Source organism: Salvia miltiorrhiza, chromosome 2, assembly GCF_028751815.1.
Source record: "Salvia miltiorrhiza cultivar Shanhuang (shh) chromosome 2, IMPLAD_Smil_shh, whole genome shotgun sequence".
In the NCBI taxonomy this organism is placed as follows: Eukaryota; Viridiplantae; Streptophyta; class Magnoliopsida; order Lamiales; family Lamiaceae; genus Salvia; species Salvia miltiorrhiza.
Window position 1 is genome coordinate 50862212 of NC_080388.1, and position 22749 is coordinate 50884960.

A 22749-nucleotide genomic window follows, 5' to 3' on the forward strand; every position below is an offset into this window, starting at 1 on the left:
TAAGAGAGAGAACTCAACCCGACCTAAAAATAGACACATATACCACACAAACACACACACACTACATAAAAGAATTCAAAGCCTCGTAGAATTGGATTTCAGATACAAAGAATAATGTTCATTTAATATTGAGCCATAATATTGAGTTTACTGCCGGCGCATTCAGTCGCCGAAGAAATAAAATTAATCTGAAATGATTCAAAATTGAATTGATCCGACATTAATAATTAGGGGATAAGACAAGACTCATAATTTAAGATTATTTTTATATAATATTAATAAGAGTAAATATATAAAATTATCCACTTTCATATTGTAAAGATAAAAATTGTCCACTAAGATAAAAATAATAAAAATTGTCCACTTTTTGATTGAAAAGACGAAAATACCCTTAACTTTAAAAACATAAAAATTAACCATTTTTCTCTCATACTCTCTCTCTCACTACCGCCGCTGCCACCACCTCTCTCTTCCTCCACCACCTCCTGCTTCACCACCGCCGCCACACTCTCCGATGCCGACCTCCGCGCCACCGCCTAACGAGATGTACACCGCCTCGACCTCGTCGCCTCCGCCATCTCCTGCTTCGCCCCTCGCCGCGAAGCGCCGCCGCCCCCGTCATCTCCTACTTTACCCCCGCCGCGACTTTAGCCTCCGCCCGCCACCAATTCCTTCGAAGTAGAGGAGGATGAGTGCGGCAGCGCTTCGAGTTCGGCGGCAGCTGCGGAGGATCTCACCGATGCGCCGTCGTTTCTAGGGTTTCTCTCGAGCTGGTCGGCGATCAACAGAGGAGATGGCGACATATCTCTCTCTCTCACAACAGATCTCCCCCAGATCTGTTGTGAATTTGAGTTTTTCTAATTTCCCTCCCCCAGAAATTGAAGGCGGCGGCGGCTACCTTTCCTCTCCAGCGACAGCGACAGAGTTCCTTTCTCCATCAGCTGTACTCCAGCAGCGCGGCATTCTCCAGCGGGCGGTGCTCCAGCGGCAGTGATTCTTAGGGATCCAGCGGCGGTGCGACGTTCTCCGGCGTTTTTAGGCGCTTCTGCCATCTCCTCTCTCTCCCTCTCTTTGCTGCGACGACGTTCTCCGGTGATCAGTGGATTCCGGGCTCCGGGGTTTGGCCTCAGTCGGGGGCAGAGGCTATTGATAGCTTGCAGAGTTTATCTCTACCGGGGGACAATGGGATAAACAGAAGCTGTATATCTCCTTTCCACCGCATATTGTGCAGGCCATATGCTCGATAAAATTACCAAGAGAAAATAAAGAAGATACTCGGTTCTGGGAAAATATGGCGTGAAATCGGGATATCTCTACGCGACTAATTTCTTCCAACCTCATCAGATGTCTTCTTGCTCGAATTTTAGCAAATGGTGGAAATTATTCTGGTCTCTCGAACTCCCTCCTAAGGTACTTCACTTGCTTGGCGAGCTCTTCATGATTTGGTTGCGGTTGGAAGGAGTCCTCGGTGGACGGGGACTCTTAGGCAGCACAGCGGCTACGAGGAAGAGCAGCTCATGTGTGTAACATATATGGTTTTAGAGTTGTTGATTAATTTGGAGTAGTATTTTGTATTGATTGTGTTTGGTATGCATGTGGCAGGGAGTGTGGCAAGGTTTTGGGGTCATTGCAGTGTGGATTGGGTGAGAGCAAGCTGAAAGCAGTGTGGAGAAAGTATTCTAAGCCGGAGAGGGGCGCGGTTGCTATGCTTCATCCATCCCTTCTATCACTCTAACCTATACTTGTTGAATGATTTCGAGATTGCTCAATGATTGCTCAATTCTCGAGATTGCTCAATGATTTCGGATGTAATGTTAAGACTGTGGATCATATCAGTGATGACAAGCTCAAACAGCAATATTAGTTGAAGTAAGGATGGCTTGCATGTCCACCAAGTATCGTGTGAGTGCTCGAGAATCCTTGATGAGCATTGAGAGTGCAGTGCATATGCATCTACATTCATAAACCCATGACAACTGTCTTTCTCAAGAGATTCTATAAGAAATTGTGATCCTCACTTTTGCCATTGAATCCATCACCTTTTTCCTCTGTTTTTCATACTCAAAAGCCTTCTTCTCCTTTGCCAAATTTTGCTTCTCTTAAGTTCACAATTTTGTGTTTGTGTAGAATTGAAGTCTCTCTCTCTCTCCACATAATTGATAATTAATTAATTGAAATATTTTGGTTAATGTTCTTAAATTCACGATCAAATTTATGAATTCACAATTTAATGTTCTTGAATTCATGACCACATTTATGAATTCACAACCAAATCTATAAATTCACAATCAAAATAAATTACAGTTTTAATTGTGAATTCAAACTTTAAAAACTCAAATTCACAATTACTTGAATTCACAACCAAAATAAATTCTAGTTGTGAATTCGACTGATTGTGAATTCACAACCAACATAAGTCTGGTTGTGAATTAAATTTTGGTTGTGAATTCGTTTGTTGTGAATTCACAACCAAAAAATTCTAGTTGTGAATTAAATTTTGGTTGTGAATTCGACTGGTTGTGAATTAAATTTTGGCTGTGAATTCGACTAGTTGTGAATTCACAAACAAAAAATTCTGGTTGTGAATTCGACTGGTTGTGAATTCTCAATTCACAACCAGTGTGAATTCACAACCAAAATTTTTTGGTTGTGAATTCACACTGGTTGTGAATTGCGGGATTTTTTAAAGGGGTGATGTAAAGTGGACATTTTTTTAATTTTTAATGTGAAGGGTATTTTGGTAACAGTGGACATTTTTTATGTTTTTTATTTTAGTGGACATTTTTTATCTTTACAATATGAAAGTGGTCATTTTAAAAATTCACTCTATTAATAATTATTTTAAAATTAAATATCAGACCATATTCATTCAATCAAACAAAATATTATAAAATTAATTTAATCTAATTTTATTTAATTTAATCCTTCAAATCGAACAGTCCTATTTAGATAAAAGGTACAAACGTATAAAAAGTACACACACGTTTGAAAATTTGCACGTATTTCATGCTTGACTTACGTACTAATCTTTTAAAGGCTTATTTACGTTAACTATAAAAAATCAGCGTTTTCTTATTTTTAATTTCCACAATTTTGTTTTGTTTTAAATAAACAAATTCAGTGTTTGTGTATTTTTTATCACATAAAATTCATTTTCCTCAAATTGATACTTATGTGTCGAGCCCAAAGTTTTTTTAGGCCCATAACTTTAGTTGTTTTATAAATGTAGGACAAATTTTTCCGGACTTGCAATTATAGGACAATTTTTTAAAAATTGAGTATAAGTAGGACAAATTGAGCCCGAAAAAATAATTTATCCTTCATTTGCAAGCCCAAAATTTTTTGTCCTACATTTGCAAATTACCAAAGTTACGGTCCTAAAAAAAAGAGAGAGAAGAAAGAATTTTTAAAAAAATTTAATCTTTAAATAAATATAACTTTTACATTTCAAATCAAATATTTACATAAAATATATCAAATTAAAGTTGTTATTGTGATCTTTAATTTGATATGCATATTAAATATTTTGAGTGGCAATTTTGGAGTGGCAAGATATTAAATTTTTTGACACGCAAGAAAAGAAAATATTGTGGAAGAAAAAAGAAAATAAAATAACCCTTAAAAAGGCAAGATTTCAATTTGAGTGGGAAATTTGGAGTTATAATAAAATTCAAGGTTTATTTATAAACTATATTTATTTATTTATTTTTATCTTTTAATTATTTAATTTTATTTTATTTCTTTCTAAAATTGTAAAATTCGACTAATTATAAAATATGTAATATGCATATCAAATTAAAGATCACAATAAGAGTTTTAATTTGACATATTTTATGTAAATATTTTATTTGAATTGTAAAAGTTATATTTATTTAAAGATTGAAAATTCTATCGTCTCTCTCGTTTTTTTAGGCCCGTAATTTTGGTCATTTTGCAAATGTAGGACAAAAATTTTTGGGCTTGCAATTGCAGGACAAATTGATTTTTCGGACTCAATTGTCCTACTTATGTTCAATTTTTGAAAATTTGTCATATAATTGCAAGCCTGAAAAATTTTGCCCTACATTTGCATAACATTCAAAGTGATGGGCCTAATAAAACTTTGGGCTCCTTATGTGTCTGTCAGAGGCTCAGAGCTGCTAATATGACTAAAACAGTATATGGTCAAAATGATACAATTTTTTTTTAATAAATTAACAATTAAATATAAGTAAATTTAATGATTGTTGAACCCAAGTCTTTCAATTTTAAGCATTAATCACTTTATCATTAGGCCAACACGCGTATACAAACGACATGACTCTTATTACTTCTAAACGTCGTCATTTTAATTGAAAATATAAGTGTAATTATTTTAATTTCATAAATAATATTAACATCCCTTTCATTCAAAGACATGATGTTGGTTTTCCACATAAACAATAATATGCCACCCGGAAGCTAAGTCATTGATCACTAATTTCTTAGCAATAAAAACTGCAACTAACACAGGCAATTGTAGCAAGCAACAAGTAATCGAGTATCGTATCCACAGTGACTGACACAACGAAACAACTCTAGCTATCTCCTAAACAGACTATAACAGTAGACAGGCAACAGAAAGTAGAGATTGATTGACTTAAACTAAAACGCAAATAGCAATAAATAAAAGCACGTAGAAGAATCAAATATTAAAGACAACTGATCTTAGGGTAGTAAATTCATTAACTAAATCTATGCAATTAATCTATTAATCCTATGTATCAGTTTAATCCAGTTATGATGAGAGATCACTTAATTAATCAATCACTCTCGCTAGAGCAGCAACGATCGTAGATTAGTAAATTCCCTATCTCCAGCTAGATCTCAAGAAAATATACTAATTAACTCCCAATAGCTCATAAGAATAGCTCCCTATGATGCACCTATCTCCGCTAGGTCTCAAGGTTAAAATTATATCATACATTCCTGAATCTGCTAAACAGTATATCTCCGCTAGGTCTCAAACGGAATAGCTACACATGCAAATTATTGGTCAGATAATCCACAAGAAATCAAGCACCGGGAATTATGAATCATAAACTGGAAGGCACAAATGTATTAACAAATAAATCACATAAATTCAATCAACTATTTACAAACCCTAGAATCAGCTAAACGAAACTAGCCAGACATAATGAAATAAAACATGAACATAATTAAAAAGAACACGATTGGAAGAACTGAATTATATAAAAACTGAATAAGAACGATTGTAGCAGCTTGAATCTTCAATCTTGTGGAAATCCAATCCAAGCCTTGAAAACTGGAAAGCAATAAAATTCTGAAGCTATAAAACTGAAAAATTAAGTATGGGAACTGAAAAATAAAATTGGGAACCCTGAATAGGTCAAAAGAGGACCTATATCTAGGCACATGGGATAAATACAGTATAAAGCTCGAAAATACTGATAAAATCCGAAAATCCTGCAAAATCCCGAAAATTCGGAAATTCCCGTCGGGCACTATTCACTGCTGCGCGCGACTTTCTTATTTCGGCCATATCTTTCTCGTCCGAACTCGGATTTGCGAACCGTTTGTGCCTACGAACCCGTATCGAGACGATCTACAACTTTCATTAACACCATCGATCCAAATTCGAACTCCATATTTTTATAAAAATCATCAAAGTACGACCAAGTAACATATTTCACAAGATAAAGCAATTTAAGCACAAAATAATCATCCAACACTCAAGTTCATATAAAATTAACATCATAAGAACATTAAAAACCATGGAAACATGAGTGTTATCAGTCATTTACATCAATTTGATCTAAATTACTCATTATGGAAACAATCACACAAGCGCGGATTATATTACTCCCTTCGTTTGTAAAAAAATTATCACATTAATTATAGACGACAAGAATTTTATTAAAATATAAATAGAGTTAATATAGTAAAGGTCTCACATTAAATATGAATGAAATGACAAACTTTTGTTGATGAATTAACTAAAAAAGAAACTGTAACAAAAATTTTGTGAACGAATGAAATATATTTAAATTAAAAATATTGAACATTCGTGTATTTATACATTTGCATTCATAAAGGAGGGCTTAAGATATAAAATAAGAATCATTTACAACCTTTAGATCATCAAGATCTACGGTTGATTCATCGTCGTGTTGGATGAATTCAGGTCCTGAGTTCGAATCTCAAAGGTATAGCAAAAATTTATTTTTCGCAATTCATAGTGTTCTACATAAAATTCATACATTTTTCCTAGTTTTTATTTCTTATTTTAAGATGTGTTCTCACGGTAGCCCTTCTCTGCATTCATATATATATATATATATATATATATATATATATATATATATATATATATATATATATATATATATACACGAACTATTTTCAGCCTTTAGATCATTAAAATCTACGATTGATTCATCACCTTATTGGATGAATTCATGATCCCGAGTTCGAATCTCATAGATGGTTAAAAAATTATTTTTCACAATTCATATATTTACATGACAAATTTATACATGTTCTATATAGAATCATACTTTTTAACTAGTTCGTATTTTATATGTTAAAAATGATTATACCCAGATTAACTCTCCCCTATATATATGTATTTTATGTAGAACACGTATGAATTCACTGTATAAAGGTATGAATTGCGAAAAATAATTTATTTTGTTATTTATGGGATTTGAACTCAGGACCATGAATTCATCTAATAAGGTGATGAATCAACCGTAGATCTTGATGATCTAAGGGCTGAAAATGATTCCTATGTATGTTTGATAGCCCCAGATAAAACAAGATAGATAAATAATCATGTCTTATCTAAGCGTTTGATAGCAATATTGATTAACAAGAAGGTCCGCATTAAGCGAGAGACCCGCTCTTATATCACTGTTTCACTGGGAAATTTAATATCTTCTCCCCCTGGTATTATTTATCTAAGTTTTATTTGTCTAAGTTTTATTTATCACCCTTTATCTCTATATATCAAATATACCCTAAAATCTCTATATATCAAATATACCCTAAAATGTGTTTTTATTATAGGTCTCCTCTATATCTATAATATATATATATATATATATAATGGGTGAAAAAAATGGTTACACATGGCTTAGCTCGTGAAGTGCCACGTAGCATGTGGCAGACACCAAACCAAATAAATAGGGGTGGGGAGCAACAGCTTTGCTTCTCTCTCATCAATTTTCGTTTCTTGCTTCCTATTTCTCTCTCTCTCCCTCAACATCGCCACTACTTTTTTCACATAAATTTTTTTGTATCTTAAATTTTGCAACTGTACCATCCTTAATTTCGACGCAATTCTGAGAAATTTAGACAGAGAAAATACAATGTTGGTGTCTGGTGAAGCAGCAGAAGCCCCCCCTAGTAAAAATGGAGGAGCAAATTCCACACAAAATCAAAATAATTTGGATCGGAATTTGCAGTGTTCTTTTCCCATCATGCTTAAGGTATACATATACTATCATTTATTTAGTGTTAATTTCATTAAATTATTTTAATGAAAGTAGTGTACTGTTGGATGATAGTTTTCAAAATTAACCTTTTTTTTTACTTTTCTTTTTTTCAGTTTGTGGATGTTTCATATAGAGTGAAGCTGCATGGCGGCGGCGGGAAATCAAGAACCGGCGGAATAATGAGCATGCTCGGCGGCGGAGGCGGCGATGTGGAGAATCCAGCGCCGCGCCACCAGGAGCGGACGATTTTGAACGGGATAACGGGCACGGCGGTGCCGGGGCGGGTGCTGGCGATCATGGGCCCCTCCGGCAGCGGCAAATCGACGCTCCTGAACGCGCTCGCCGGCCGCTTCCAGGGCGGCCAAGGCCTCGCCGGCGCCATCCTCTTCAACGGCCGGAAATTCAGCAAGCAAATCGCGAAGAAAACCGGCTTCGTAGCGCAAGACGACGTGTTGTATCCTCACCTGACTGTGAGGGAGACCTTGATCTTCTGCTCGCTTCTCCGCCTTCCCGGCTCGGTGGGCCGGGATGAGAAGATCGCGGCGGCGGAGGCGGCGATCGCGGAGCTGGGGCTGGGGCGGTGCGCGGACACGATCATTGGGAACAGCTTCGTGCGCGGCGTCTCCGGCGGGGAGCGGAAGCGGGTGAGCATCGCGCACGAGATGCTGGTGGACCCCAGCCTGCTGGTCCTCGACGAGCCGACGTCGGGGCTCGACGCCACGGCGGCCTACCGCCTCGTGGCGGCGCTGGGGGGGCTCGCGGCGAGGGGGAAGACGGTGGTGATGTCGGTGCACCAGCCGTCCAGCCGCGCCTACCAGATGTTCGACGATTTGCTCGTGCTGTCGGAGGGCCGCTGCATATACTTCGGCACCCGGGGCCAAGCCACGCCTTACTTCGACAGCATCGGCTTCTCACCGCTCTTCCCCATGAATCCGGCCGACTTCATGCTCGATCTAGCCAACGGTACGTTTCTCTAATTGAGCTGCGCTTCGTTTGTTTTTGCTTAATTTAAGTATTTCCTAGTGTTTTTTTCTCGTATTCGTCGAAATTACGTGATTTAGTATCACACTATATACTCATGGAACATCATTTTATTAGGATTTTATATACAAGCGTTTACATATTAATGGTATTGAAATACGAGATATAAGGCTGATTTTATCGTATGTATATAGTCAAGCTTCTCATTAAATGCTTGACTAGTTTTTGATAGTGATTTTCGTGTCTGTTGGCTAAAAACAAGCATATTTGCTGTCTTTAATTAGACATAGACCATTATTGCACTAGTGTTTATGAAACCGTATTTCCCACTTGCTTATTTTCAATCATAATCTTAAATTTCACTAAGTTAATGCTGTCACATTTGGGATTAAAAAGAATAACTCATGATGCTTAATTTTCATAATTATTGAGTATATGAAGTTAATTTTAACTTTTGGGGAAGTATTGGTGCATATTCAATGTGCCCATATAAACATAGCTTGTCCTTTTTTGTTGGATAAGGGATAAGGGGCTGTTTGGAAAAAAAAAAATTATCTTACAGAAATTATTCATCCTACAAAACATACAAGAACATATGAAAAAATTGATGAAAATATATATTTTACATCATTTTCAACTAAAGCGAGATATTTGTTGTTCTTTGTAGTGTAACTTATAGTAGCAAAACCAAATATGGTCCAACAATAAGAGTGGTCACACCTGAAAATTTAATTTAAGGCATTTAATTCTTAAAAACTAATACTTCATCCACATCTATATTTTTTTTTATCCAATTTGTACTATAATAAACTGGACTATATACAGTGTCGTTTCCGCCATTAAAGCTGGGCCATCTTCATAATTCACAACTTTTCTTCAAAAATTGACACTCTAGTGAGTATTAATTGAGTCTACCGGGAAAAAGACATGGATTGGATGACTTTTGAGGTTAAGTTCAAATCTGTCTGGATTGGATGAGTTTAATTTTGAGGTTAAGTTCAAATCTGTCTGCACAAGTTGCGCATTGAGAGGTGGCTGCGACAACGATATTATACACGAAATTAAGTTTAAGTTGGAGTCGAACTAGTCAGTAGTAGCAAGACTTAATCCATAATATAGTAGAAATACTCTATGATATGCCTTTGCACGCACTTAGCTTTGAAACTTTTGATGAGATGTAATGGTGGTGGGAGAATTGTTTTAGGAGCATAATGAGTAATATGAATTCTTGAACACACACAGTGAAAGGGCAAATTTTTATGAATTTCTAGCTTCATACCACGTGTCTCCTATCTTTTGAGCTTTTGCCTTTACACTTTTTTTTTCTTAGCCATTTTCTCATGATGCCCACTTTCTTTTAGTGATTTTGATGTAGTGTTTCCATAACCTTTTTTTTGTTTTGGGAAAAGTAATGATGTCTCATGTCTATCATAATTTCTATAGTTGAACGGAATTTTTTAGTTACATTTATTCAAATTTTAAATTATCTCTTTACATTAATCAAGACTATACTATCATAGCTAAGAATATTCATTTTAATTATAGTCGAATAAGATCACATTCTAAACTTTTTTCTTTTCACGGAAAAGTTGGAATTACATCTTATTTTAATTCGTTGAGGTGGGAGTTGGTGTCGTCGTCAGATTCGCTCCCATTTTTTAAAGACAAAAACTCCAAAACTAACCAAAAAAATTAATAGGATCTTAAAACATTATACAGAAGATGGAATCGATTTTTCTTTTTAAATCGGCAATGTGTCATTTGATGCTAACAAGGATCCCTTATTGGGAATGTGGGCCCGGCCTCTGTATCTTCTCATTTTGTTTTGGCTTCTTTAAGGCTAAAAAAATTCTCTATCATCAGAAATATATAGTATGATATTTTGTACCCTTTATATGCTCCTTTTCTTTTACCATAATGTGTGAGATAAAAGTCACCATTTCATTTTCTTGAGAAATTAGGATTTATGCGTTTCGAAAAAGTAGCTGTGCATTATTGAAAATGGTATGATAATTATGCATTATTTGATTAGATGATCCTCGGTGACATAAAGTTGAAAAAAAAAATACATAGCTAGATTGTTTTGACCGATCATTATAGAGAAAGAGAAAGCATTGAGAAAACGACATGTTATGGTAGGCTCTTGATTTGAGCTTCTTAGAATTCGTGTTGTGTATATAATATATCTCTCCATACATATGTGTGTATGATTAGTGTGTTTTCTTGTAGTGAAGTGGTAGCTGCACTAGGGTAGGGTATGGCTACCCCCCCCCCCCCCCCACCCCCACACCAAAATCTTTAAATTTTTGGATTGACACACGCACAGAATCACTTTGAAATGGATGGAAGATGGAGCTAGCTACTGACTTTTCAACAAAACCCCATGTCCCATTATTTAGATGACATAAGATATTCTGTAAAAAAACTATCGATTTTGATGAACTATGGTAGGATCCCAAAACAGATACGCTACACTAAGGCAAGTAATAATTCCTTTCAAGAATATATGGGTAGTGTTTATGCATAATAGTGAAGTACCTTTGTAGCCACTTTTAATAATGAAATATGCCTGTTTAGGATCCCAAAAGATAACATGTTACAGTAAGGTAATAATTCCTTCAAGAATAGCTAGTTCTGTGCATATAAGTGCTAAGGTCAATTGTCAAGCACCTGAAAATGTTTGCCAACTATTGCTAGTGATAGTCTAGGTCACAATATTGATATTGAGGCCGTGACATAACAAGTTTTGTTTTAATTTGTCGATTTTCCTAATTCGTTGACTCTTTTTTGCCCTAATTTGGCTGTCGAAAATAGATTGGTGGGACATTGACACTAACACAAGTTTATATTTGTGGAAAGGGTATAAATTAAAGCATCTCCCACTTGCTAGATATTCTTTTAATTAGTTGTTTAAGGTTGTTTCGAGCATTCAACAAGATTAAAAAAAGATTAAGAAATGGATTAGCTCTGTTAATCTCTCGTTGGAGACACAATTATGATAATGTGGATTGTGATAAACGTGACAACATTGCTTGCGTCGGATAGCATCCAACTAAAGAGTTGGCAATTTTGAATACTTTCTTTTACTAAGAATATTTGAATGCATTTAGTCCATCATCACACACACTGCACACACTAGGCATATGGAATGTTTCATTCAACAAGGTGAGTATAGTATTTCTTTTTTGTGATAGATCAACATAGTTAAAAAGAATACAAATGTATATATATATGTCGTTTAGTATCATTTCTAGCACGAGTTTCTTGAATAAAACCTAGCAAAAAAGACAATAGTTTGCAGATGCGTCATGGCACATCTGTGATCTGGAAAAGTGTTGTTGCCTTTTCTTTGCCTATGTACCTTAATTAAAACAAAAAAATTGGTAGTAACAAGTCCACGTGGATGGAGGTGGTGAGAAGATGAAAGTGTCCCTCCACCAAGAAGAATTATTTCTTTTATGGTGTGACATTAATAAATTAAGATTTGAATGAAGGTATAAGTGGTGGTGATGGTGGCCCAAATATCCATTAGCAGCCATTATAATGAGTGGACTCCCAACTCACCACCAACATTGGACAGCTCTAATTAGTTCATTTCTCTGTTTACTATAACATATATCTTAAATATCTTGCCATTTTTTACTAATTTTAATTTGCCGTCCCTTAGAGTAACGTAGTCTATTGGAACATCTTGATTATTAGGTCCAAACATCTTAATTTACCTTTACCTTTTGCATTTACCTCTATGATATGGATTAGTGGGTCATATGTTGAAATTTGGTAGTTTTGTTGTTGATGTAAATCTTGTTTTATTGGATGTAGGGGTATGCCAAGTTGATGGGTTTAGTGAGAGGGAGAGGCCTAATGTGAGGCAAACTCTTGTATCCTCCTATAACAATGTGCTTGCTCCAAAGGTTAAAACGGCTTGCATGGAAGCTCCGGTGGTGGGGAATGGGAATGGGAATCCTCCGACTAAGGAGTACAGCTGCACGAGCCATTTAGCGACTTGGTTTAACCAGTTGAGCATTCTGCTGCAGCGGAACCTCAAAGAGCGGAAGCACGAGACCTTCAACTCTTTGAGGGTGTTCCAAGTGATCACGGCCTCGTTGCTAGGTGGTTTCATGTGGTGGCATTCCGACTACAGAGATGTCCAGGACCGCCTAGGTCTCCCCTTCTTCGTCTCCATCTTCTGGGGCGTCTTCCCCTCCTTCAATGCGGTCTTCGCCTTCCCCCAGGAGCGAGCCATCTTCATGAAGGAGAAGGCAGCCGGGATGTACACGTTATCATCCTACTTCATGGCCCGGATCACCGGGGACCTACCGATGGAGCTCATCCTCCCGACCCTCTTCCTGTCCATACTCTACTGGATGACGGGGCTCAAGCCCGAGCTCTCAGCTTTCGTCTTGACATTACTCGTCTTGTTAGCCTACGTGCTTGTGTCCATCGGCCTTGGCCTCGCGCTTGGTGCCTTCATCATGGATGCCAAGCAGGCCTCGACGATGGTCACGGTCACGATGCTCGCCTTTGTGCTGACCGGGGGTTACTACGTGCACAAAGTGCCCCCCTTTGTGGCGTGGATAAAGTACGCATCCACGACGTTCTACACCTACCGGCTGCTCATCAACGTCCAATACGGGGACGGGGAGAGCATCTCCTCATTGCTTGGTTGCTCCTCGACGGGAAGACACCACGACATAGCGACATGTAGGTTTGTGCACGAGGACATCAGCGGGCAGATCCACCCGGCGTTGAGCGTGGGGATTCTGGTGATCATGTTTGTAGGGTACAGAGTGTTGGCCTACCTTGCCCTAAGGCGAATCAAAGCTTGATGGAATAGGGGAATGGGATACACAAAGTGGTTTGTTGCTGAGATGTTTTGTGTTGGATTCGAGCAAACTCTAATGGTGGAAGTAGGAAAAGAATTAGTTTGAATCATGATCAAGTGTAATTAAAGTTGTAAGACAGTTGCTTTTTCAATGTCACGAGCTAGCAATTAACTAGCTAGCTGCCATTTTAATTCCAATCAAGATTACATATATTGGATGTTGGTACTTTTACCTCGCCAGAGAGAGAGAGAGAGAGAGTTATTTTACTCAAATATCACCGAGTTGACAAATTGGTAGTGAGCTTACAATAGGTATAACAGCTTCTAAGTTATTGAAATTTAATTCTAATTTTGTAAAAAAGCGACCAAATAAAAGACGTTTGTAACGTCATCCGCATCTAAGCTCTGTTTTTGATAAATAAATCACGACGAATTCCAACCTCGTTAAGCAAATTAAGATTGAATTAAAAGTTCATATTTTTAGAATAGCAATTAAAATTTGATCAAAGTTCAATAATTACATGTTATTAACTTATTATCCCAATAGAATATGGTTTTATGTTAACTGCAAACTCAAAAAACGTAAATTGAAGCGAGAGAGGGGGAGAGAGAGATGAAAGAATTAATTTACTGAATTCCGTCCAAGCTGGAAAAATACTCTATATCAAAGTTAGAAGAGCTAGAACCTAGATTGATCTTCTGCAAACTCAAACAAGAAACGCAAAATTGAGGCTTTAAGATCTTTAACCTCAGACCTATCTTTTGTTTCAAAAACGCCCTTCATTATGCTCGTGTACAATCTCTCAAGCTGCGGGATGTTGTACTCTTTCGACCGATCCAGGAGCAGCTTCTTTATGGAATCCACCTGATCTGAAGTTTCTGCACACGACATGGTAACGTCTTGCGTCGTGCACTCGGCGGTGTCGCAATTGGAATTTCCCGGCTGCTCATCGCTGTCAGAAACCGGCGTCTCTACTGTTGGCTGCTCTGTACAATTTGCCTCAGCTTCTTCGGCTGCCTTTGGTGGGTCCAAATCAAGGTCAGATCCCTCTTCTGCCACCAACAGTGAGGTGAAAAACAAGTTCCAAAGCAATTAGTTTTCAAGAAACGCGATGTTCAGCTAGACGACGTACTTTGAAATGAAAAGAGCAGATGATACCTGCTTGAGAGGCATCGGTTTGTTTCTTGGGCTTTTTAGTTGGTTCACAGCTCTGATCGAGATTAACTTCGGGCTGCACATTACGAAGACGGGCGCTTGCCCTAGTCGTCAACATCATTTGGATGACGGGAGACTGAGGCAGAGTAGTCCCATCATCAACGGGCAAGGAGATTGGGCCGCCTTCCTCGGCAATCTTGTCACAAAATGTGACCAAGGAAGGGTCCATCTGGGATAGCATACCGTGGACCTGAAAAAAGTGGAACATTACTTGCATCAGATGGATTCAAGGCTTCAGCTAGAAAAGATAAACCATTTAACTGGTTTAGGGACATACAGAATCACGGAGTTCGTATGCTCTGCTCACGATCCTAGATCCATTGTAATCATCCCCATTGTATTTCTGTGGAACGGGAAACAGAAATGTCAAAAGAACAAGTCATATTATTTATAGACGAGCATCTACAACTGCTATAGCAGAAACTGTAAAGAACTTCTCGGAGAGGATGAACATGCAAAAGTAAAGATAAAGAAAGGTCAAGCCGCTTGAAGGGATACAATGAAATGACCAGCAGCATCCAATAATTCGAGGAAGATAACTAGTCTTGCCAATAAATGAATCCATATTTAATTATAACCATGTACAAATCATGAGTGGCATGTCTTACATGCTTCTTTAGTTACTTCTACTTCATCAATTGATATACAGCATTTTTGCATAAGATGAGCATATTTTATTCATTCAACATGCACAAGCATATTTGCAGCTATACTTAAACAGGTTTTACATGAGCACGAACCTTAGCATTAGCCAAAATGAGGTCAAAATCTTCCACGAATGATTTACATGTGATATATTTTCCACTGTCAACACGCTGCAGCAAAGTTGCGACGTCCATAGGATTCTGGATTATTGCATGGTAGTTTGGTGCATCTTCGTCCGAGACTGGATAATGGAAGGCACTGAACCGCTTATCGTAAAGAATCCTGTAAAGAAATGAAGGAGTAAAGAATCCAAAAATTTGTGAGACAATCATGAAATTATACCTGAAACAGAAAGATGTATTTCTCACCGATTGCAAACATCTCGAAGGCACATGCGTAGACGACGAAGAGCATGGCCCTGTGCTTCGGCTTTAGCCCTTAGCTCAGAGACCTTAGGTCCTGTAGCCACTTTTGGTGCTTTTGGAAGTTCAGGAAGGCCCTTAGATGTAGCTGATATCGTCAAATTCTCAGATTGAACTGACAATGCTGCTTCTATCAGACGATCAAAAAACAATGATCTGTCTTCTTTTAATGGTGAGCTTAAATGCAAACTGTCAATACACCCAAAAAGAAGAACAAAGAAAAGGAACAAATTTTAGCATAGTTTGAACAACAATGTACAATAGATCAAACAATAGAGGCAAAAGCAAAAATTGATAAAGGGAATCTAGCAATTATACAGCCAAGACCTCTTGCCGTTCCAATTATTTTAGAAACATCGACCTAACTTTCACTGAAAGAGAAAACCTTCAGTTAAGGTTTGAAATAGAGACAAGGAATGCAACTGACTTAAAAATACAGTACAAAGGACCAAGGCATAAAATAGATGAATGATTAAATATCACAAAGTTTGGGTTAGATCTGCATAAATTATTACAGAGAATTCGACAGTTATGCCACACGACTTCTTATTATTCCAGTTATGGAGAAAAAAGACAAATGGCAACAGCAATGGATGAGGAAACTCCAATCAAACATTGATCAATTTCCATCAAACCACAGTTTCTTTCTCGGCTTCATCAACCAAACTTTTTCTCAAGGATATTGATAATTGCTAAATACATGTCCTATGAGCAGTCAAACATATAAAGGAAGGTCATCAAACTCCTATGCGCTCCCAAATCTCTGAGTTGAGGTGAAGGACAGGTGAATCAAGTTCCCAACAAGACATGTTAGGTTTAGCAAGCATGTTACAGACAATAAAGGGATTTATTTTCCTTAGTTCCATAGAGGATATGCTATTAAGGTGAAACGGAAAAACTATATACACCTAGTAAAAGGTGAAGACTGGGAAGGGCGAGAAAATTGATCTAAGCTCAAAATTTGCCGTAAGCAAATAAACTTGAATCAATATCAGAAAGAAATATTGAAAGCTTCTGGATGAAATTGCAGGCTTCTCAATTATATATATTCATCATATGAGGATCATGCATGATTGCCTTGAACTTTGAGCACTGGATGATGACAATAAAGAAAGCAAATAGAAGTTTTCTGGCATCCTAAATTGAAAGAAAAATTTCCTAGAAGAGTAACCAAAAAAAATGAACATTATACACTACTCATATTGAAAAGAACATAAATACCGATAAGATGTAGAAAATCAACAGATGCAGCTACAAGTTAAACTTAGACCGGAATCATGAAAGTAAATCCAGGTCATAATATATGAAGTATTGATAGACATACACATGGCGGTCGGAGAATATTGAGGGACTATCACATATCTCAGCAAGTGGGATAGAGGATGTTCCCAATAGTAATATGGGCAAACCAGAAGGTAATTCTTCCAACAGCGTCCGCAATACAGCCTTAAGTTGGTCATGAGCCTAAAAAGCAAAAATGTTTATCCAATTAATAGCAAAATATTGATGCTACAGTGACCTGGAATAAAAAGAGTAATAAATACACATAAATCAATCAACACCAGAAACCAGATCCAGATAATCGCCCAGAAACTAAGTGATAATGCACTCACACTCTCCCACCAAAGGTGGAACTGAGGCAAATATAGTATAGATGGCGTAGTTCTCCTGGCTTCACCAAAAACATGCACCAAAGCTTCCTCTGGTGTTTTAGCTCCAGGATCAGATAGTAAAGATGGTAGAGCAAGAGAGTGAACAGGAAACTTCTCTAGTTCATGCAAAACTGCAGGCCCAAGATGATCCTACAAAATCAAAGAAATCAGTACATTATGTCACATCTAACCTTTATAAAGATTGGTACAAAAAAGGATTAAACAAGAGAGAAGAAAAAATAAGACACTTACCAGCCCGACACCATCATCACCACACAATAGAAGCCTAGGCCTATAGACAAGAGAAATTGCCGATCCATAGGAAAGCATTGAAAGCTTTGATGTATCTGATGAAACAACAGGGAATATGTCACAAATGATACTCATAGCCTTTTTCAGAAGTCGTTGCAGACATGGAAAAACAACAGGTGATAACGGCCTCGAGTTCACAATGGAGCCTCTGTGTGCAGCAGGGGTGATTGTTGTCATGGCCTCTACAAAGTGATACTTTTCCACCTTCACAGAATCGACATCTATCAAAAATTTGTCATCACTTGTATAAACTTGTGGATATCTTTCCCGAAAAGCACGTATTGCAGCTTCAGTGCATAGAGCTTTTAAATCAGCACCACAGTATCCTACACAACTAGATGCAAGTTCCAGTTTTAGCTCCTTGGAAGGGGCCTCCTTCCACTTACGAGTATGTATATCTAGAATTTCAGCACGTGCTTCACAGCCAGGCAAAGGAAAGTTAAACTCACGATCAAATCTCCCAGGGCGCCTCAAGGCTCCATCAATAGCATCAACTCTGTTAGTTGCACCAATCAAAACTACTTGTCCGCGAGAATCAAGACCATCCATTAAAGCAAGCAAAGTCGACACAATTGAATTATGAATCTGCTCTTGTTTGCTAGACCTAACAGGTGCAAGCCCATCAATCTCATCGAAGAAGATTATTGAGGGCTGATTCTTTTGAGCTTCTTCAAATAACAATTTCAATTGTCTTTCAGCTTCCCCAACCCATTTGCTCAGGACATCAGCCCCCTTTCGCATATAAAAACTGACTTTCTGTCCAGCCTTTGACGCAGCACAAGCCAATGCTCTCGCAATCAATGTTTTCCCTGTGCCAGGAGGACCACATAATAAGACCCCCCTGGGTGGAGTGATGTTGTAGCTTGCAAAAAAGTCTGGATATAACAGTGGAAAGAACACCATTTCCTTCAAGGCATCAATATACTCAGACAAACCACCTATATCATCAAAACTTACAGTCTCATCAATTTGAACAGGCTGAATGTCAGCCCCTCCTTTGGAGCTTGGACCAGCAGTTTGAATACCAGAAGACAAATTAGAAAGTGTATCATTTTGATGACCCCAACCAGATGCAGCAACATTTAAACCCCATGATGTAGTCCCTTGGATGTCTAGCCCTCCAAGCAACCAAGGAGGAGCAGACCTGCTGCCACCTCTCCCCCATGGTATTGGAGGACCTTGATCAAGCTCATCTACTAGAAGAGAATCATCAGAGTCTTCAGCTCGTGTCATTCGATGACGTTTATGAACTCGTGAGCTGCCCCTCCTTGCATCCCTGCCTACTTTGGAACCCATTCCTTGATGAAGTACTCTACGTGGGGATCTTGGCATTTGTTTACTCTGCTCTATTGAGAGCCTGCGGACATCTGCTCGATTACGGAGATCATACCGCCTTCTACCCTCTTGCTCTTCCCCCTCTTCATCATCACCATCTTCCTCTTCATCTTCACCATCCTCTTCACCAGCACCCTCCTCTTCCCCCTCTCCATCATCAGCATCATTATCCTCCATGTCTTTAGCGTTTTCTGGTTCGACATTTGTCCCCTTTTCATCAGATGTGCTTTGTTCCTCCTCGGATTCTATTCGCAATGCTTTTCTAGAACCTACTCTGGAACGTCGAGGCCGAAGTCCTTCGCGACGGGGTCTTAGCCCTTCACGACGAGGTGTCAACTCATCTTGGCTTGCAATGTTATTGTTTATTCTGTTCCTAGATCTCTGATACCTTGGCATCTAAGACAAAAATAAAATAGTTATTAGCTGGAGGAAGAGCTCCAAAAGGAGGATCAAACTAAACCAGATGGACACATATAACCATCAATTATATGGCGTACATAAGCCTGGTGCACATAAGACTCACCATTAAGTCATTATCCTCTCCCTCTGTTCCAGAACTATCAGTGTATTCCTCAAGATTCATGGGCATCCTCCTCTTCCTGGTAGACCGCCTAAGATTGGCATCCACTGACTGCAAGAAGTCAAAAGTGACAATATCATGCATCTTTTTCCGATATTAAGCAACTGCAACCAGGAAAAAATAACTTCTATTCAAATAGGGCATCGTTCCAATTATAGTAGAAGTAGAGACAATAATTTACAGCAAGAGAATCTAGACTTGGACCTAACTCAACAAATCAAACATAAAAGGAAACAAATATGCTGTAGAATATATTCGTATCCAGGTTTCCTTCTATACCTATTGTTATTTTAGGCTAAGATTTAACCTAGTTGTAACCCTAGCTTTCTACTCCCTTTATATATGGGAAATTCTCTTCCTGTGAAATCTACTCCATTCTTTTCCGGTTTTCCCATGTATGTTTCTATATTTTTCAGCTCTACAAAATAAACAAATATATAAAAATCACATTATACTTCATACATTTGCTTTAGATGACGTTCTTTCCTTTTGAAAAATCTTCGCCAAATGTGAAGATGAAGCCCGTTTTTTAGGCTTCTTTTTCTGACTCCGCATAACAATATTTGGAGTATAATACATGCGGCGATTATGATGCCTTGTCCTACTCTTGAGCCTATCACTTGTACGAACTGGCCTTGAATCAGGCCCATCCACCACAACTGATCCTTTTGAGAACATCGGAACGACTAGAGTCTTCCCATCTAAAAATAACACACCAGAAACACATAGTAAGTAACAAATGCATAGACAGTTTTAACTAAAACTAAATGAACAGAAAAAAACACACACACACACAAGCTGGTGACAAACAGGTGTCAATGAACCAATAGCCAAACAGGATCTGCAATTTGGCCACATGAGCAGTGCTATCACCCCCAAGGACCAGCTTAGACATTCATTCAAGTTCACATAAATGCACAACCATCACGACATGCTCCAAAACTTAAGAGATGACATTTTTGAGATGATTAAATAGATTGCAATTACTGTCGACCAATAATAACTTAATTTGTAATTGATTTCATGTTTTTACATCACTGCTTGGGTTGGGGCGGGAGGCAACCTAGGGATTTACCCGTGCCAGAGTAATAATTTGTTCAAATTTGATACGGGGAAAAATCACAGGCAATACAGAAAGGTTATAACATCGTGCACACTCTATGAAGAAACCCACAGTTTAGAAAGCCCCTAAAAACAGCAACATTCTAGATTAGACTTCACTGCAAGATGCATAATCAACATTTTCTGGTACTAACCCAGTAAATTTTCAGATGTTTCTACTGATAAACATAGTGGAACAATGTCCAGCTTGGGTTTCAAATTCTGCCAGCGTACAAATAATGAATCATATAATACTACTACTACTGCTGCTAAATTGCTAATACATAAATAAATAGACGACTTCTTTTTTCATAAAATAACAACATTGTCCAGAAATCAGAACCATCTTGGCACTAAAGTAAAGATCAACATCATTTCCGCCTACCAATAGCTTTCAATTTCTCACTTACCAAAAAAACTAGTATTCAGCCCCAATCTTCCACCACACCAAGGGCTTCTCTCTCCTTAATCGACACGCACACAAGCATCCAGTCAAAAAAAATCCAGTCGCCCGATATCCTAAACTGAGGAAACAAAAGGAACAGAGCAGTTGAACTGTCAAGTTTAGAACCAACAATTACCAAAAATATTTACGAGTAACAAAATAAATTAACAAACAACAATACTGTTTAGAACAAGATGATAGCTCCAAATGCAATTGCATGCATTCCGTACGCCACGAAATTAGAGAAAATAACAGGCAGCAGCTGGAGAATCAGCAGATATATTTTACCAAAATTAGTGGAAAAAATTTCCCCAAGTGCTGGAGATAAACAGAGCTCAACAAAGCACAGAATCCAGCAATAGAGAAAAAATCAACAGGATTTCCGCAGCAATTGGAATTTTTACCTTCAGATGATATTCAACAAATACTAAGAACGGAAAAGTCAGGTGAAAAAAACTGCAGGGGTTGCTCGCGATACGCAGAGAGAGAGGAGAGATTTTTCGTTTCACATTGGCTTTTTAATTACAAATATAATATACTCCCTCCGTCCACGAAATGAGTACTCATATTTCCTTTTTCATCCGTCCACGAAATGAGTACCCATTTCCCTTTTTGGAAAGTGTACCCCACACATCTCTTTAATTAATACACTCAAAAAGTGGGACCCTTAAACTATTCACACTACACTCCACACATTTCTTAAAACCCGTGCCGTCCACAAATGGGTACTCATTTCGTGGACGGAGGGAGTACTAGATTTTGAGTTGGTCTTGGGTGAGGTCAACCTCATGGGGTGAGACGGGTCGGGTCGGGTCGGGGCGCGGGTCGGGTCGGGTTTGGACGCGGGTTTGGGATAAAGTACATAGTATCATTAATAAAAGTAACAATTATTGTGAACAAATGTAATAATTTCAAAACATTACATTTCTGCATATCAATAATTACTTTTCATTATAATAACAATTACTTTGAATAACGGAGAAAATAAATAGAATATAGAAAAAAAATTAAATAATAATTCAAGTAATTATTGTCTGGAGGAAAAGTAACTATTGATATGATGAAATAATTCAAATAATAATTCAAATAATCATTGTCTTGAGGAAAAGTAACTATTGATATGATGAAATGTAATGTTTCTAAAGTATTACATTTGTTCACAATAATTGTTACTTTTATTAATGAGAATGTGTACTTTATTTCTGGTATCCCAGACCCGCGCCCAAAACCCACCCGACCCGTCAAACCCGCGCTCTGACCCTACCCGACCCGTCTCATAGGGTGAGGTCAACCTCACCCAAGAATTTGCGCTAGATTTTTATTAAGCGGCCCAATTACTCTTATTAGCCCAATATCACATCTGAGCCCAAAAAAGTTTTATTAGGCCCAATGTTTATAAGCCGTGAAATTACAACCACGCTCCTCGAAGTTTGTATTGTGTGCGTGTGTTTTTTTTTTTTTTTTATGTTATTAGTTTAATAATTTCTACTAAGTAAATTCAAATACAGATTTTAATATTATGACATATGTAAGATATTTTTAATGTTTGTTAATGGTAACTCAATTAATATTTTGTGTATTTGATAAATTTGAGTCAAATACAAAATTTAAAATTCTAACAATTTTCTTATTTTTTCCGAACATTGAGTAATCTGTCAGGAATCATATTTACAAAATTTATATTCCCAAAAATTATATTTTCAGACAACAATATATCCTGCCAAACAAAAAGGCCTAAAGATAAAAAATGCTCCGAAATA

General features: G+C 37.7%; 2 protein-coding genes across 4 annotated transcripts; one reads left to right on the forward strand and one right to left on the reverse strand.

Moving 5' to 3' along the window:
- Positions 1 to 7189: 7189 nt before the first annotated feature.
- Positions 7190 to 13479, forward strand: LOC131010039 (ABC transporter G family member 25-like). The gene is made up of 3 exons (XM_057937434.1): positions 7190 to 7469; positions 7589 to 8438; positions 12279 to 13479. The coding sequence occupies exons 1-3, from the start codon at positions 7350 to 7352 to the stop codon at positions 13283 to 13285; spliced, it is 1977 nt and encodes a 658-aa protein (XP_057793417.1). The 5' UTR covers positions 7190 to 7349; the 3' UTR covers positions 13286 to 13479.
- A 412-nt stretch (positions 13480 to 13891) lies between these two features.
- LOC131010040 (ATPase family AAA domain-containing protein At1g05910-like) lies at positions 13892 to 21499 on the reverse strand. 3 transcript variants are annotated; one of them, XM_057937436.1, is made up of 13 exons: positions 21394 to 21489; positions 21171 to 21251; positions 20955 to 21068; positions 19906 to 20144; positions 19387 to 19494; positions 17469 to 19259; positions 17178 to 17366; positions 16889 to 17028; positions 15511 to 15753; positions 15238 to 15424; positions 14775 to 14840; positions 14441 to 14687; positions 13892 to 14334 (listed from the first exon to the last, which is right to left on the reverse strand). In XM_057937436.1, the coding sequence occupies exons 4-13, from the start codon at positions 20119 to 20121 to the stop codon at positions 13961 to 13963; spliced, it is 3561 nt and encodes a 1186-aa protein (XP_057793419.1). In that variant the 5' UTR covers positions 20122 to 20144; positions 20955 to 21068; positions 21171 to 21251; positions 21394 to 21489; the 3' UTR covers positions 13892 to 13960. The 3 variants fall into 3 exon arrangements, with proteins under 3 accessions (XP_057793419.1, XP_057793418.1, XP_057793420.1); XM_057937435.1 differs by lacking the exon at positions 21171 to 21251 and having other exon boundaries at positions 21394 to 21499; XM_057937437.1 differs by lacking the exons at positions 20955 to 21068; positions 21171 to 21251; positions 21394 to 21489 and having other exon boundaries at positions 19387 to 19547; positions 19906 to 20045.
- Between the last annotated feature and the right edge of the window lie 1250 nt (positions 21500 to 22749).

What these genes read in the sequence shown, in the direction of transcription:
- LOC131010039 (XM_057937434.1), top strand. Translation starts at nt 7,350, where the DNA reads ATGTTGGTGTCTGGTGAAGCAGCAGAAGCCCCCCCTAGTAAAAATGGA. An exon ending in CTTTTCCCATCATGCTTAAG is followed by an intron (nt 7,470 to 7,588) that starts GTATACATATAC and finishes TCTTTTTTTCAG; the next exon opens with TTTGTGGATGTTTCATATAG. An exon ending in CATGCTCGATCTAGCCAACG is followed by an intron (nt 8,439 to 12,278) that starts GTACGTTTCTCT and finishes TATTGGATGTAG; the next exon opens with GGGTATGCCAAGTTGATGGG.
- LOC131010040 (XM_057937435.1), bottom strand. Translation starts at nt 20,121, where the DNA reads ATGTTCTCAAAAGGATCAGTTGTGGTGGATGGGCCTGATTCAAGGCCA. An exon ending in GAACGTCATCTAAAGCAAAT is followed by an intron (nt 19,495 to 19,905) that starts GTATGAAGTATA and finishes GACTTCTTGCAG; the next exon opens with TCAGTGGATGCCAATCTTAG. An exon ending in TCCACCTTTGGTGGGAGAGT is followed by an intron (nt 17,029 to 17,177) that starts GTGAGTGCATTA and finishes TTTGCTTTTTAG; the next exon opens with GCTCATGACCAACTTAAGGC.